The sequence below is a fragment of the Mesoplodon densirostris genome, chromosome 18 (genome assembly GCF_025265405.1).
Source record: "Mesoplodon densirostris isolate mMesDen1 chromosome 18, mMesDen1 primary haplotype, whole genome shotgun sequence".
In the NCBI taxonomy this organism is placed as follows: domain Eukaryota; kingdom Metazoa; phylum Chordata; class Mammalia; order Artiodactyla; family Ziphiidae; genus Mesoplodon; species Mesoplodon densirostris.
The window spans coordinates 8,692,342-8,707,421 of NC_082678.1; the positions used below are offsets into that span (position 1 = coordinate 8,692,342).

Genomic DNA, 15,080 nt, shown 5'->3' on the forward strand with positions numbered 1-15,080 from the left:
AGAGGCCTCGAGCTACCAACGACCAGGGGCTGCCCAGAGTCCCGAGTGAGGAAACGCGGCCAGGAGCCAACCTGGCTTCTTGCTGTAAGGGCTCTTCAAGAAGGCCCTATGCATTTGGGCTCCCAGTGGGGCACAGCCGCGGGCTTCAAGGCCTCTTACTTACCCGGGAATGGTAACAGTCCCTAACGGAAGCCAATAACGGCTCGCTCACCTGCGGCCCAGACACTAGCAAGGGCGGGATGAGGTCAATCCTTGGATTTTGGAGCCCACGCCCCAAACCCTAGACCTGCATTGAACTACAATTCCCAGCATGCCACGCGGCCGCCCGGGTGGCGGAGCGTGGGCCTCGCCAACCTTGGGCCGTTCTTTCTTCCCGCGCGGCCGAACTCCCAGAAGTTCCGGGTAGTGCTGGCTTCCCACCCACGACAGCCTCCCCTCTTGATTTCTGGGTATTGTAGTCCATCTTGTTCCGGTTTCCCGGGAATGACTTTCTCCTAGTTACGGATACCTTCGCCACAAAAACTACAAAACCCAGAATATCGCGCAAGTTCCCCTCGTCCAATAGGAACCCCCCATGTAGCGGGGCGCGGAGGCCGGCTCTCGCAACTCAAGATGGCGGACGAGAGTGATACAGCAGTGAAGCCGCCGGTACCTCCGCTGCCGCAGATGATGGAAGGGAACGGAAACGGCCATGAGCATTGCAGCGATTGCGAGAACGAGGAGGACAACAGCTACAACCGGGGGTAACAAGATCCTCGGAGTCCAATTCCCATCCAGTCCCCCACAACCTGGGTCTCTGGGGTGCGGGGAAGTCATCGGGAGCTTAGTGTATCCCCACCCCCACCTTCTTATTGGCTGAGACATTGGAATCCTGCCTGGCGATTGGTTGCTGTCTGTGTCATTTATCAGGGGTGGGTGGTTAGTATATTAAGACCCAGAGACGTTCAATACTTTTATTATATAAAAGTTCTTCTGTGTAATGTTCCACTCGTGTGGCTCAGGCGCGTCCGAGGAAAAGAGCATGTTGGACGATGGTCTTCAATGGCACAACACAGGTCAATCTAACAGTGCAGTTCAAAAGGAACGTTACTTATAAGGTGTTGTGTGAACAACGTGATTAGCAGTAAACGAATAATAAAACGTTTCACTGCAGTTCACCTTCAATGAGGAAATTCATCAGGCTATACCAACCATAATTATGTTGTAAAATATCACTACTAGAGAATCCCAAGATATAAACTCACCTTATAAACCCTGCGTAATTACTGTATGATAATGTTTGGATGTATACCGTGTCTGTTGCTCCAAATAATCCATAAGTTTCCTGAACAGCACATAATTAGGTCTTCCAGTATCTTTGCTCTGTTAACTTTGCGAACTAGCCTGGAGCTTCTAGAAATTGAGTGATGGTGCTTCCTTGGACAGTGTTTGGAAGTGGGTTTAATACTGCATCTCCTGTACTTGAGGGTCTTGCCTGCTGGTAACCGTTCCTCGGGTAGAATAAATGCATCAGGCGTTTGAGTGTTGAGCTTCCAAATCAGTGTTCAGTCTTGTAAGCCACACCCTATCATTTCTCTTTCTCCATATTGTTACAGTGGCTGGCGCTGACGCTCGCTCTCCCTATCTATATTTACATATGTGTTTTCTAACGGAAAGACATGAGAGACTGTTTTGGATGTATAACTTTGGCTGAGTCTTTGGTAGTCTGATTTTCATAGCCATCCTGTCATTTGCTGTATCGGTTGGTGGTAGTTTTGGAGGTAAAAGTAGAAGGTTGAGATTTTTGGATAAACTTTAAAGAGAAATTCTGCTACCTTAAGGCAGTGGGAGAACAAAGGACTATTTAAGTGGTTTGTAAGTGGCTTGTGATGAATACTTAGGTTAAAAGATCTAGCTTTATGTTCTCCAGTCAGCTTTAAAAAACACAAGAAGAATGTAGGGGAAAAGGAAGCTTGTCAAATTTGGTTTTTATAGGACTGTGTTCTTTTGCACACAGATCTCATGTAATGAAAGCCTTGTTTTGAAGTGTGAGATTCCTGAGAAAGGAAGAACTGAGAAAGAGGAAGTAGGAACTGGAAGGAGGGAAAGTACAGCCCTTCTGAGTAGAGATTCCAGTCGTATGTGAGAGTTCTTGAATTCGAAATTCGTTTCAGAAGTGAAAGTATGGCTTCATCTTTGCTGTGTGTGTAGTTGCTTTTAGTTTTCAATGCTAAACTGTTGCCTTGACCAGTGTCTGTAACTCGTTAATTGGTTTATAATCTATGAATCACTTTGCAAGGCTGTTTGGCGGAAAGTTCTGTGTTTTATTTAAAGTACAACAAAGTGGTAACCTAAAAAAAATCCTTTGGAGGTGTGATGTTGTTGTACATGGTTATGGTCTGGGTGAACAAATTCAGTTTTTTAGCATCCCGAATCTAGAGATCTGTATAAATAAGTTTGGAGGTGGCAGGTGAAAAACAGAGGACCCAGCCTGCAGGACAGAGTCTAGTTCTGACACGTAGAATCTGGGATGGAGTCAACATTTTTCCATTAATTGTCAGAGGAGACAGTTTGGGGAAGAAGCTGTGTGGTATGATGGGAAAAGCATAGACTTTGGAATCATTCAAACCTGAGTTCAAAGCCTGGTTCTGACACTTAATAGTCCTGTGACCTTGGGAAAGTTAGTTAGCCGCCAGTTGTAAAGATTAAATGGCATAACATCTGAAGCAGCCTTCCCGCTTCCTTTTATTCTTCAAATCTTCCCTGTCCTCCTTCCCCCAGCTTGCCCCCTCATCATGTACTGTGTTTTTTTTTGTAGCTTTTATCATGACAGTAGTTAAATAACATTCATATCCAGTCCGTGTCTTACCTACTGTGAGGTGTCTCGGAACAGGGATCCTGTCTTTGAGTTGCCTGGCAGTTAGTGGGTGTTTATGAGTGTTTGCTGGATGAATGAATGACAAATGTTGAAGTTCGTAACCCAGTGTTAGTGGAGCTTCATTTCTCCTCACTGAGGGGAAGGATGTCAGATTTTCTTACATGTACACTTTCTCTTCCCAAATAAGTCTCGTAAGCCTTACTACAGTTTTTGTGAAATAATCCACAGATATCAAGGATCCTTCAATTTTTCGTGGAAGTTTTCCACTGTTTTTTGGCTTCTTGAAATTTTTCTTGCCTTTACTTAATATTAGTTTAAATGTTTTCAAAAGTGATAAAAGAATTGAAGGGGAATATCTCCTTTTTATGCTAACAGTTCTAAAAGACAGTATGCAATAAAAGTTAATGATAGTTCAAACTAACCCTGGTTCTCTTGGGCCTTTCAGGATGGGCTCAGTGCTTTACACTAATGAAGTGAAATGCGTTCATGCACTGGAATAATAGGAAATACAGTTCTGCTAGTCTTACATCCCTTCTTTGTGTAGAAGTTTAGTTCTTGATTTTTTTAGTCATGTGTTTCTTCCATAATTAAATATTTAGTGAGTATAAATTTCATGTATACATATAAGCACACATGTGCACATGTGTGCACATACAGTATATCGGTGTGTGTGTGTGTGTGTGTATGTATCTGCCTACAGTTTTTCTATCTGCTATTTTTTTTTTTTAAATCCACTCAACAGAGGAAAGAAAGGAGGGTAGCGTTCCACCCCCACCCCCTCCCCAGTAACTTGCCTGGCATAAGTTACCGTGAGCAATTGAGTGGAGACTCAGACTAAGATCATCTTTATGCTGTATCCCCCTGCAGGTCATGATTTACCTATGGGTTTAATTTGCTTGTTTGGTTTTTCCCCTTTTTAAAATTAAAAAAAATTTTTTTTATTAGAGTATAGTTGCTTTACAGCGTTGTGTTAGTTTCTGCTTCTTGTTTGTTTTTAGTAGTTTCTGCTTCTTGTTTGTTTTTAGTGAGAGACTTATTGCTAAAGAATAAATCTTATCAGCTGGCAGTAGATTTTAATTGTGCGATAACAAACAAGTAAAGTTTATCTGGGTGTTTTGGAAAGGGAAAACTTTTAGACTATTTTGTTTGTAGGATTCGTTCCTAGAATTTATTCTGCAGTGTCATTGATACCACTGAGAAGCTGGGAAGCCATGGGTCAAGAATGCTTTGATAAGGGATGTCTGATGTCTGTTTCCCATTCTGTTCTCTTACTCCATGGGGACAGGTTAATATGGGTTCTTAAAAGTTTTCCTCACTTCCTAATCATGAGATATTATCCTTTATGAGGAAACTTAAGAGAAAAGAAAGGTCTTTTTGAATGGAATTCCATAAAGCTATCCTTACTTGCTTCTGTTTTATTCTTCAGATTCTCCAAGAGTGGTTCTTTCCACATTTATTTGATGGCTTATAGCTGTATCTGGCTCTTAGAAGAAGAGATCTTTTTAGTTCCTTTTTCTTAATTTCTCTCTTCAGCTTTTGGTTTTTCAAAACTAGATCAAAGCAGAAATGAAAAGAGAAACCTCATCACTGATATCAAATAAGTGTTCTAATTTTATTTCCCAATTAAGTGGCAATTAAAAAGAAACTAATCAAGAGCTGCTTCAGAGAGAAGGGACTGGAGAGCAGAAGAAATGAAAAGTAAATGAGAGCCTATTTCAGGGAGACTGCTGTTCATGGCAAACCAGTTTTGCTGATTTTTCACATTGTTTAATGTGCTCACTCTAAAATTTCCCAGCTTTACTAAGTCTGCCATTAACCCTTTCCCTGCAGAGTCTATCAATTTAGTAACTTTAGGAGGATGCTGCTTTATCTCTTCCTCTTAACCTTTTATCTGAAATCTCTGCCCTGCAAGCCTCTCTTCCAGTTCCCCAAGGACGGTGCTCTTGTGATTGTTGCATTTAAGGCACACAAAACACTATGTTCTCTCTTGAGAGCACCAAAACAAAACGAAACTAATATTCTTCAACAGGGTCGGTACTTGCTTCAGAATTTTTTCTACTGCTGCTTTCTTTGAGAGGGAGCTGAGGAGGGTTCACTGTTGTTAAGTGTTCAATAAATGTTCTCTGTTGCTAGCATGACTATGTGCTGGGCACTGTGCTAAGCCCTTTACATGGATTATCTCATGTAGACTTCACTTATAAAGACTGATTTAGCTTTTGTAATGAGGCTTGGGATTTGCAAATCCACCTCTCCCTTTGACACCCAGGAGGATCCATTCTGAACTTGCTGAATTTCTTTTCCCTGCTACATTGACTCCTTCCTCCTGACTCTGCAGCAGTGTGAGTCCTGTCTTTGGATGCATTCAATAACCCATGGACTTTCCCAAACTAGGGAGCCAGTCGGTGATGGAGGTAACTGGCCCCTTTAAAGCGTCCTTGCTAGACTGATATCTTTTTCAGAGTTCATTCCAGTGTGTGAAATTGCTGCCAGCATTGAGTCACTGCTCTGAAAATGACTGAAAATGGTCTCTGAACCGCATTTGACTTGACCTAGGAGTTGCCAGGTTACAGTGTAGCTCACCAAACCAACCCAGAGTATGTAGAATTTACATTTCTATCTTATTCCCATTGTAAACTACTTAGTGTATCAGAGCTTTTGTGACCCGTAAAAAAACAATTTTCCTTCATGACAGGAATTGGCTTGTTCACGCCCAAAACTCTGGCTAACTACCCCAGGGAGGGCAGAGGGTGGCAGTAAAAGCAGTCTTTTGTAAAATCCCTTCCCACAACCTGCTGTTCTTTTCACAGGCCTCCCGGGTACCTTGACGGCAGTAGTAGAGTGTTTTTATTTTTACAGTAATTTAGGACTCACAAGCAGTTTTTTATAAGATTAACTGGGGCTTCCCTGGTGGCGCAGTGGTTGAGAGTCCGCCTGCCGATGCAGGGGATACGGGTTCGTGCCCCGGTCCGGGAGGATCCCACATGCCGCGGAGCAGCTGGGCCCATGAGCCATGGCCGCTGAGCCTGCGCGTCCAGAGCCTGTGCTCCACAACGGGAGAGGCCACAACAGTGAGAGGCCCGCGTACAGAAAAAAAAAAAAGAAAAAAAAAAAAAAAGCATAACTGATTGCTGGGAGTTTTCAAAGTTTGGGGGATTGCATTAAGTGATCCTGCAGTCTCAGCACGGGGATCGGCAGCTGATACTGATTCATGCCATGTGTTTTCCATGTGGACCCCCTTGTAAATGCAATTGATTCACCTGGCTTTGGGCCTTCTGAATACTGTACCAGTAGGGTTGCTGGTAAATCATACCTCATGAATAAATTGGTTTGCAGAAGGGGAGTTCCCTGGCGGTCCAGTGGTTAGGACTTGGTGCTTTCACTGCTGTGACCCCGGGTTCAATCTCTGGTCCAGGAACTAAGATCCTGCAAGCCACTGGCATGGCCCAAAAAAAAAATTTTTTTTTGATTTGCAGAAGGATTTCCTGATGTCTACAAGTAGAATCAAAAGGATGTTAGAGGCTAGGATTTATTAAGTTTCTCTGGAAATTTTTAATTTTAGCCTAAAAAATTAACTTCTAGTTTTTAGGGGTAGAAAACAGGTAACCGAAAGTCGTGAATTTTATTTTCTGAACTCTTTTTTTCTTTTGATCTCATAATCAAAACTAAACCATGGTCTGTGTTTAAGACATTGGAACCATTCAGAGTTGTTAAAATGGAGCTTTTTTGTTTTAACTCTTATAGAACAGGTCCTAAGGAGGGAGAAGACAATGAATAAGAAAGTTGATAATTTAATAAGAAATTTGATAATTTAAAATCTCAAAACAGTGGCTCAAAAGAGCACAGCATTGCCACTGCTTTCATAGAATGTTAACACAGCTGTCCTATGGAAACATTGCTAAAGATGTTTTGCTGACCCTCTTTTGGGTTCTAGCTTTTCAGGGTTTTATTTTAGTCTGTTATGCCTGGAAAGCATCAGTCAAGCACATATTTGTTGAACTGTCAACTGTGTGCTCAGCATAACTGGGGATGCTGTGGGAAACAGCTGTGAAAGATATGGTCCCTATACCAGGAAAACTTTTATCTCATTGGGAAACCAGGCAGCAACACATTATATATATAAAGTATTAAATTGTGTGGGAGATCATAATCTTAAAACAGATGGACATCAATGAGAATGAGAGCTGGAGTAGTCAGGGAGGCTTTCTGGATAAAACATGGCTCACTCTCCTCATTGCCTTTAATGTCTGCTCCTCTGATATGCAAAAATTTGTTTTAGGGCTTTCGAAGGTTCTCAGATAAATTCTCACAGGGAATGAGACTTCAGTGTTTGGGGAGGAATGGGCCAAGTGGTTAGATTGGTGACTTGTCCCTGGGTACTAGTTGGTTAGTTGATGCCTCATGTCCCTGGGCCTTGGTTTTGTCTTCTGTAAACAACAGGTTAAGCCAGACTGCCCTGAGATTCCTTCCAGCTCCGGTTGTTCAGCTCCCAGGATAACAACTTCCGTCCCTCAGCCACGCACCTTTGAGTGGATTTTGTTATCAGTAGGATTAAGAGGAGGCCTGTGTCATGGACCTGCACTGCTACTGTTGTCTGGAGGTTGGCAGCTCGAGCTGCTCCTCTGTCAGCTTGCCCTTCCCTCCCACCAGCACAGACTCTGGTGCTGCATTCTATTTCTAGAAATAAGTACTGAAGTTCATTTTCCACCTCCTCCCCCAGCCCTGACTTTATTTTATTATTTATTTATTTACATGTTATTTTTGGCAGCGTTGCGTCTTCATTGCTGCGCGCAGGCTTTCTCTAGTTGCGGTGAGCGGGGGCTACTCTTCGTTGCGGTGTGCAGGCTTCTCATCGCGGTGGCTTCTCTTGTTGTGGAGCACGGGCTCTAGGTGTGCGGGCTTCAGTAGTTGTGGCACGCGGGCTCAGTAGTTGTGGCTCGCGGGCTCTAGAGCGCAGGCTTAGTAGTTGTGGCACACGGGCTTAGTTACTCCGTGACATGTGGGATCTTCTGGGACTAGGGCTCGAACCCATGTCCCTGCATTGGCAAGCGGATTCTTAACCACTCTGCCACCAGGGAAGTCCTCAGCCCTGACTTTATACCAGAGCATCCATAGGATTTCTTATGTGTTTGAACTTATTTTGACCTTCATTTAAAAATGACATTTCCTGATTACTTTTCTTCTCTGTTCCTGGTTTGTCATTCTGCTCATTCATCCCATATTCACTAGGTTGGTCGTTAATGACTTGAGTTGATCAACTTTACTTTAGAAAGCACATTTCAAAATTTTTATGTGAAAAAAAAAATTTTTATGTGAATTCCCAACTCCCTTTCCACTGCAGGCAAGCCCTTCCCCCCGCAAAAAGGGGGCAAGTTTCACTAATTCTCTGCTCATTATTTTGGAACCAAATGAACCAAAGTTAGACTTTGATTTGCTGTATTCCAAGGTTTTGGCCAGTCCCTTTGAAGTATGTTAAGGTGACTGGCAGGTTTAGAGAGATCTCTGAGAGATTTCTGTTTTAATTTGCGGAGCCCCAGCATGCCCAGGGATACTCACCCAGTGGGTATGGACTCCAGGTCCCTTTAAAAATGAAGCCAGGGGCTTCTCTGGTGGCGCAGTGGTTGAGAGTCCGCCTGCTGATGCAGGGGACACGGGTTCGTGCCCCGGTCCGGGAGGATCCCACATGCCGCGGAGCGGCTGGGCCCGTGAGCCATGGCTGCTGAGCCTGTGCGTCCGGAGCCTGTGCTCCGCAACGGGAGAGGCCACAACAGTGAGAGGCCTGTGTACCGCCAAAAAAAAAAAAAAAAAAAAAAAGTGAAGCTAAATTCTTTTGAGAAGGACCAGCCTAGCTTCCGTGGGGTCCTTTGGTTTGGTTCTTCCCAAATCCAGATTGAGGCCATCCTGTGAAATGGTATTGGCTTCCTAAGATGCTTCCTAAAGACCTACTCTCAAGGCCTCTGAGCTTGGTTTCTTATGGATAATTAAAGGTATTATAATCACCTGGAGAGCTCACCCTACTGTGCTCCTTGGAAGTCTCTTCGCCAAGTCAGTTGTCTTCCTGTTTGGCTTGTTGACTGTCAAACCATGTTGAGCTCATAGTGTTCTCATGGATATGGCTCAGTACCTGGTAGCTCAGTGACAGTGACTTTTTTTAAACTTTCCTTTGTTCTTTAGGTGTCTCCATATTCTTGATGTACAAATTGAGACAGGATCGTTGCTCAGTAGCTGCATGTGCAAATTCAAGCCAATCCAAGGAAAATGAAAGTAGCTCTCTGGTTTTAGTGTGGGTCTTGGAGTTTGCTGGGCACTTTTATTAATAATGCATAAAACAGAACAAGAGTTCTACCCAAGGGCTGTCCACAAAAGTGGGGTCCATAAAGAGATGGATACACGGAAGTGGCTCCACTGAATAGCAAGAGCAAAGGCAGGAAGGGAGTTTTTAGTGATTTTGCCTATTTGTGAAGATGTCTGCAGTCGGAGGAAGTAATTTCTTCTGTTTTCCTCATGTGAAATTGTGCTTAGTAAGTATTCAGTTAGTTAATATGCAGCAGTTCTTCACTTTAACCTTTTTGCTTCTTTTTTCCATAAAAACAGTTCTTATGGTAATTCATATACAGGGACCAGATAATTCATTCCATAAGCTGAAATGAATAAGGACTTATAAATTGTATCAACAGTGGAATGCTGCTTTGTCTCCTACCATCAACCAGCTTTTTGGTTTTTTAAATTTATTTATTTTTGGCTGCTTTGGGTCTTCATAGCTGCGCGCAGGCTTTCTCTAGTTGCGGTGAGCGGGGGCTACTCTTCGTTGTGGTGCGCGGGCTTCTCATTGCGGTGGCTTCTCTTGTTGCGGAGCACAGGCTCTAGGCACGCGGGCTTCAGAAGTTGCAGCACGCACGCTCAGTAGTTGTGGCACACAGGCTTAGTTGCTCTGTGGCATGTGAGATCTTCCTAGACCAGGTATCGAACCCGTGTCCCCTGTATTGGCAGGTGGATTCTTAACCACTGAGCCACCAGGGAAGTCCCCATCAACCAGCTTTTAAACCTTATAATGCTGCATACAATCCGGAGACTGAAGTGGGAATGTCTCTGGCATCAGAAAAGCATACAGGCTTGTCAAAGGCTTCGAACAGGCCTGTGCATAATAAAAAAATTGAGATAATAAGAGGAAAGCTTTATCTTCAGTCTGTAAATGGCTTTATGGTTCCTGTTCTTTGCCATGGCCTTGGGGGTTTTGCTGAGCATCTGGTTTTAAGGCGTCTACCTTATCCCCCCTCTGAATGTTTTCGGTCTTCCTTCCGTGTTATGCCTTCTGTGTCCCATTAATATGGTATCTAGGAGGTGCACTTGCATCTGGATGTCAGAACCTTACACTTCGACTCAAGTCAGGACCTTACTTGCTCTCCCTGACTTTAGTTTTTCTGCAACAGGGGCCTGGTGACTGGCCTGGCCCCACAGGTGCAGGCACAGTTCTTCCCGAGCAGGGCAAGTAAGGGTGGATGAGCTAGATGGGAACTGAATGTGATGGGCCGAGGGGAAAGCGGGGCTTGATACCTTCCAGAATAAGAAGCTGCTGTCACCGTAGGCTTTCAAGCGTGGGAGGGACTCATGGAAAGCCATTTTCACGGAGGTGAGTCCCACTGCTATGTAGAGTTTAGGAGGAGGCAGAGAAGTTGTGATGTCAGGGAGATCCAGGAAAGGCTGGAGACAACTTTAGTCCAAGTGCAAGGTTGTGAAGTCTGGATGCAAGCATTCCTAACCAGGACTAGGACAAGAGAAATCTGAGGACATTCTGCAACGGGAAATAGCAGCACATTGCCTTCTCCCTATACAGTACGTGCTATGAGATGATAATTAATATTCATAATAACTCCAAGAGCCTTTCTGAATTATAAAATAAAGCTTAAATGGTACTTACCATATGGTATGTAAAATGTATTTTATACTGTTTGAATTCTTTGAAAAATTGATTATCTAGACTGTACAGCTAAAATAAAACCCTGCACTTAGCTGATTCTGCAGATTAGGGTTCACTGTACCCTTGCGTTCGACTCCTAATTTAGACTTTTTAATGGAAGATTTCCAGGGAGGATGGCAGAGTGATAGTCCGGCATTACTCCCAGTCTGACAGCGCCCAAATCAATTTAGACATGGCAAAAACCAACTACAACAGTAAACCAGGGGGCTTCCCTGGTGGCGCAGTGGTTAAGAATCCGCCTACCAATGCAGGGGACACGGGTTCAAGCCCTGGTCCGGGAAGATCCCACATGCCGCGGAGCGACTAAGCCCGTGCGCCACAACTACTGAGCCTGTGCTCTAGAGCCCGTGAGCCGCAACTACCGAACACCGCGCACCTAGAGCCCGTGCTCTGCAGCAAGAGAAGCCACCGCAATGAGACGCATACACACTGCATTGAAGAGTAGCCCCTGCTCACTACAACTAGAGGAAGCCCACACACAGCAATGGAGACCCAACACAGCCATAAATACATACATACATAAATCTATTAAAAAACCAGTAATTAGGAAAGCAACCTGCAAGCTGAACCTTACAATTAATCAGTAAAATGAAGGAAACCCAGAATCAAAACTATCATCCTAAAATCAACAGGAATTGGGAGAAAACATCTGGGAGCGAATGAATGGAAAATGTTAGCAAAACACAGTATAATATGTGATTTGTGTCTCAAAAATATTGGGAGACAATACAGAAAACGATCATGAAAGCCTGTAGGAAACTGTTAAATGTGGCTAAGAAACTGTTTTTGCTGCCTTCATTGGGTGAGTCATGCAGAGGGAAAGCAGCATGAGAAACCCCCATTACTGTGGTTCACAGGCACACACGTTTCATGTAAATCTCTTCTTAGCAGGGGTGGCTGGGTATTCATTGTTGTTGTTTTCCCAAGATTCCTAGTGCCGGGTTTTGCTGGTGGTGATCACCCAGTCTGAGCTGGCTGGTAGTTCTCAATCCTACAGGCCTGATTTAGGCATTTCTCATGAGCGTTTGACTATTTTGGACACAGATCACAGCAACATTAAACTGCCTTTTTCCTTGTTCCTTCCTCCCTTTCCAGTACTGCCTTGTGCTTTAGGTCCAGATGGGGCAACTCGGAAAACCTAATGCGTCGGGAGGGTGGGAGTGGAAGTGAGGGAGAGTTTCCAGAAGACCACTTTGGGCTGTCATCCCTTTAAATTCCAGGCTCTAAGGAAGTGTTGGTGGTATGAATGCCCTGTTAACAATTATCATGTGCCTTTGCTGCCAGCAACCTGGCAATCTAAAGAAAAGAACCATTGGAATTCCCTGACTGTCCAGTGGTTAGGACTCCACGCTTTCACTGTTGTGGGCCCGGGTTTGATCCCTGCGGGGAACTAGGATCCCGCAAGCCACGCAGCGCGGCCAAAAAAGAAAGAAAATAAACCGCATAAAATAAAAGCAAGAACAGAAAAGGTTCTTTCAAACAAATAGGCCATCCCTTGCACATTGCTCCCTCCCTGGGCTCTGGTGGGAGTGGAGAGGAGAGCTGTGTCTGCTGGTGTCCTCCAAATGCCCCTTCTGGGGCCTGGATTCTCTGGTCTGCTTCTGAAGCCAACAGGCTTGATTAAGGAGGGTCTGGCTCTACAGAAAGCTCTTTGTCAGTGTAGCTCAAAACAGATGATTTTTTAAAAACCCTGCATCAGTATTCACTTTGTCTTACAGTGGTTTGAGTCCAGCCAATGACACTGGAGCCAAAAAGAAGAAAAAGAAACAAAAAAAGAAGAAAGAGAAAGGCAGTGAGACAGATTCAGCCCAGGATCAGCCTGTGAAGGTAACAAGGAGGCTCTGTTTTCTGGTGACAGAGTTGCTTTTTCAGATTTGAGGGTGTTGGGGTAAATGTATAGGAACAGTGTAGATTGACAGTCTCCACTGGTATTCCTTCGAGAGGGAGGACTTGGATCCCTCTGCTGCCCTCTGCTGCCCTAGACCTAGGTGATGAAACTGCTATCCTACCTTAAAAGGCACAGCACGTTTGACATTGACTCCCAAGCCTGGTGCCCCCTCAGAATTTATAGGTGCGTACCTGCATGGGGTGTTGTGCTACGTGCCATAGAGTGATTCCCTTGTGACAGCCCCTGTGGCCTAGAGCAGTGGTCCTCGGCCTTTTCTGTCTTCAGTCCCCACCACTATGAGAATGAAAGGCCTGTTCCTATTAAGGCAGACCTTTATATATTGCAAGCATTCTGTTGATGCTATGGTTACTGTAATGAGAACTGAGACTCCCACAGAGCCCATTTCTGAGTTCCATAGTTGAGAACCACTGGCCTAGAGCTTAACTTTGAGACTGACACACCGACACAAAACCCAGAAGTATGGGTAAGGATTTTTTTGTTTCTTAAATAAAGCCACATTAAAAAAAGAAAACCTTTTATTTCAGGTAAGTGCTGTCCTCTTCAAAGTAGGCCTTGGAGGAAGCTCGAAACATATCCATAATTCTTCTAGAATTGCCTCAGGTTACAAGCCTCACAAGAAATCCAGTCTTATTCCAGTATACCCACCCCTTGCTTTATGCCTTGAAAGTCATACTCCAATTTGAATCTCCTACCTTATTGAGATATGGCTTCAAGTAATTTTTTTGATATTTTCAATACCATACCCACTGTGAAAAAAAAAATACTACTGTTATTGACCACCATGCTGGCCAGCTAGGTTCTTGCCAGGTACATGGTTTAAATTAACCCCAACCTTCAATTTCTCTACAAGGTAGGTGGGGGTCTTCCCATTTTAAAGACAAGAGGAGGTGGTTTACCCAGGTCTTTCAGTCAGGAATCCTAGCCCAAGCCCATGCTTTGGCTTTAGGGATTCTTGTTTGTTTCTTTGTTTGTCTGGGGATGAGTGTTTGGATGACTCCAGGGGGGTTTGAATTCAAACCTTTATCAAAATGGTTCACTTTGAGATTAGAAAATCTCAACAAAACACCATTTATGTAGCCGTTCTGTTTTTCTCTTTATGAGAGTGTTGGAATACATAGTAAAGGATTTAGAAAAAAATCATAGCAAGAGGAAGAAAATGAAAATCATTTCTAGTTCTACCTCCCAGGAATAAGCAATGTAAATATGTTGGTTTATATCCTCTCTTTCCTTCACAATTTAAATGAATAAAAGATGTAGGAAAGTAGAAGTATTAGAAGTTATGGGTATTTTTATAATCTTAAGCTGGATATAAGATCCAGAAGCCATTAAAGAAAAAGTGACAAATTTCACACTTCTCTGTTGAAGTCAAGAGGTGAATAACAAACTGAGCAAGTACTTACAATACATGAATCAGTAAATTTAAGATAATGAAATGAGCAGGCCATTCACAAAGAAAAAAATAAAGGTTTTTATATGAAAAGATGGTTAAATTTGCTATGAAAATTAAAGCAACATTTTTTTCCCCCTAGATTGGCAGAGATTAAGATTTGGTAAATCTGATGATGAGGGTCTTGAGAAACACGCTCCCATACACTGTTCACTGGGTTAATTGATATTCTCTTTTTAGAGAGTAAGTTGACAATATATATAATCTCAAACGTGCACCTCCTTTTACCCAGCAAGCCTCCTTTCTTAAACTTTATCCTGCAGAAATACGTATTCAGTGAGCAAAAAGAGATGTAGAAGAAAATTCATTGCAGCATTGTCTGTAAAACTGAAGACCAAAATCACCAAAATGCCATTGCTAGGGGGTTGGCCAGATATACTGTAGTCTGTGCACGCAGGAGACTCAGTTGTTGGAATGGGCAGGTCCGTGTGACTGTGTGGAACGGTCTCTGAGACATAGTGTTTAAAGAAGAACAGTCAGTAAAATAATACTTTACGATCCAATTTGAGTTTTTGAAAATTGTGTGTGTGTTTGGAACTTGCATGCAAAAAAGTCTGAAATTATATTTGCCTCTTCTCACCCTACCTCCCAAATTTAAGACTGTTGATGACGAGGATTATATTTGAGGGATGGGACTGTTGGGTTTTTTATCTTCTGTGTGTCTTTACATTTCTGCATTGTTTGAAATTTTACACTAAGCTATGTTTTGCCGTCAACCGTCGTAAGACTGAGAAGAGGAGAAACCCTGTCGGAAGCACCTCCCTGTCATTACTGCTCATCGTCAGCCACTCTTTCTCCACTTGTCCTTCAACAGCTGACCTCTGAGGAACCACACCGCTTCTTTGAGTTGTACCCCCTTCACTCTTGGACTTGAATGAATCAAAAGTGTTTA

General features: G+C 43.5%; 1 protein-coding gene across 1 annotated transcript in view; it reads left to right on the forward strand.

Annotated features, from left to right (window-relative positions):
- Positions 1 to 574: 574 nt before the first annotated feature.
- Positions 575 to 15,080, forward strand: part of NMT1 (N-myristoyltransferase 1) — a 30,942-nt gene continuing 16,436 nt past the window's right edge. The window contains exons 1-2 of the mRNA XM_060080383.1: positions 575 to 743; positions 12,551 to 12,659. Of these exons, the coding sequence (XP_059936366.1) occupies positions 613 to 743; positions 12,551 to 12,659 (240 nt within the window). The 5' untranslated portion in view covers positions 575 to 612. The remainder of the gene's footprint in view (positions 744 to 12,550; positions 12,660 to 15,080) is intronic.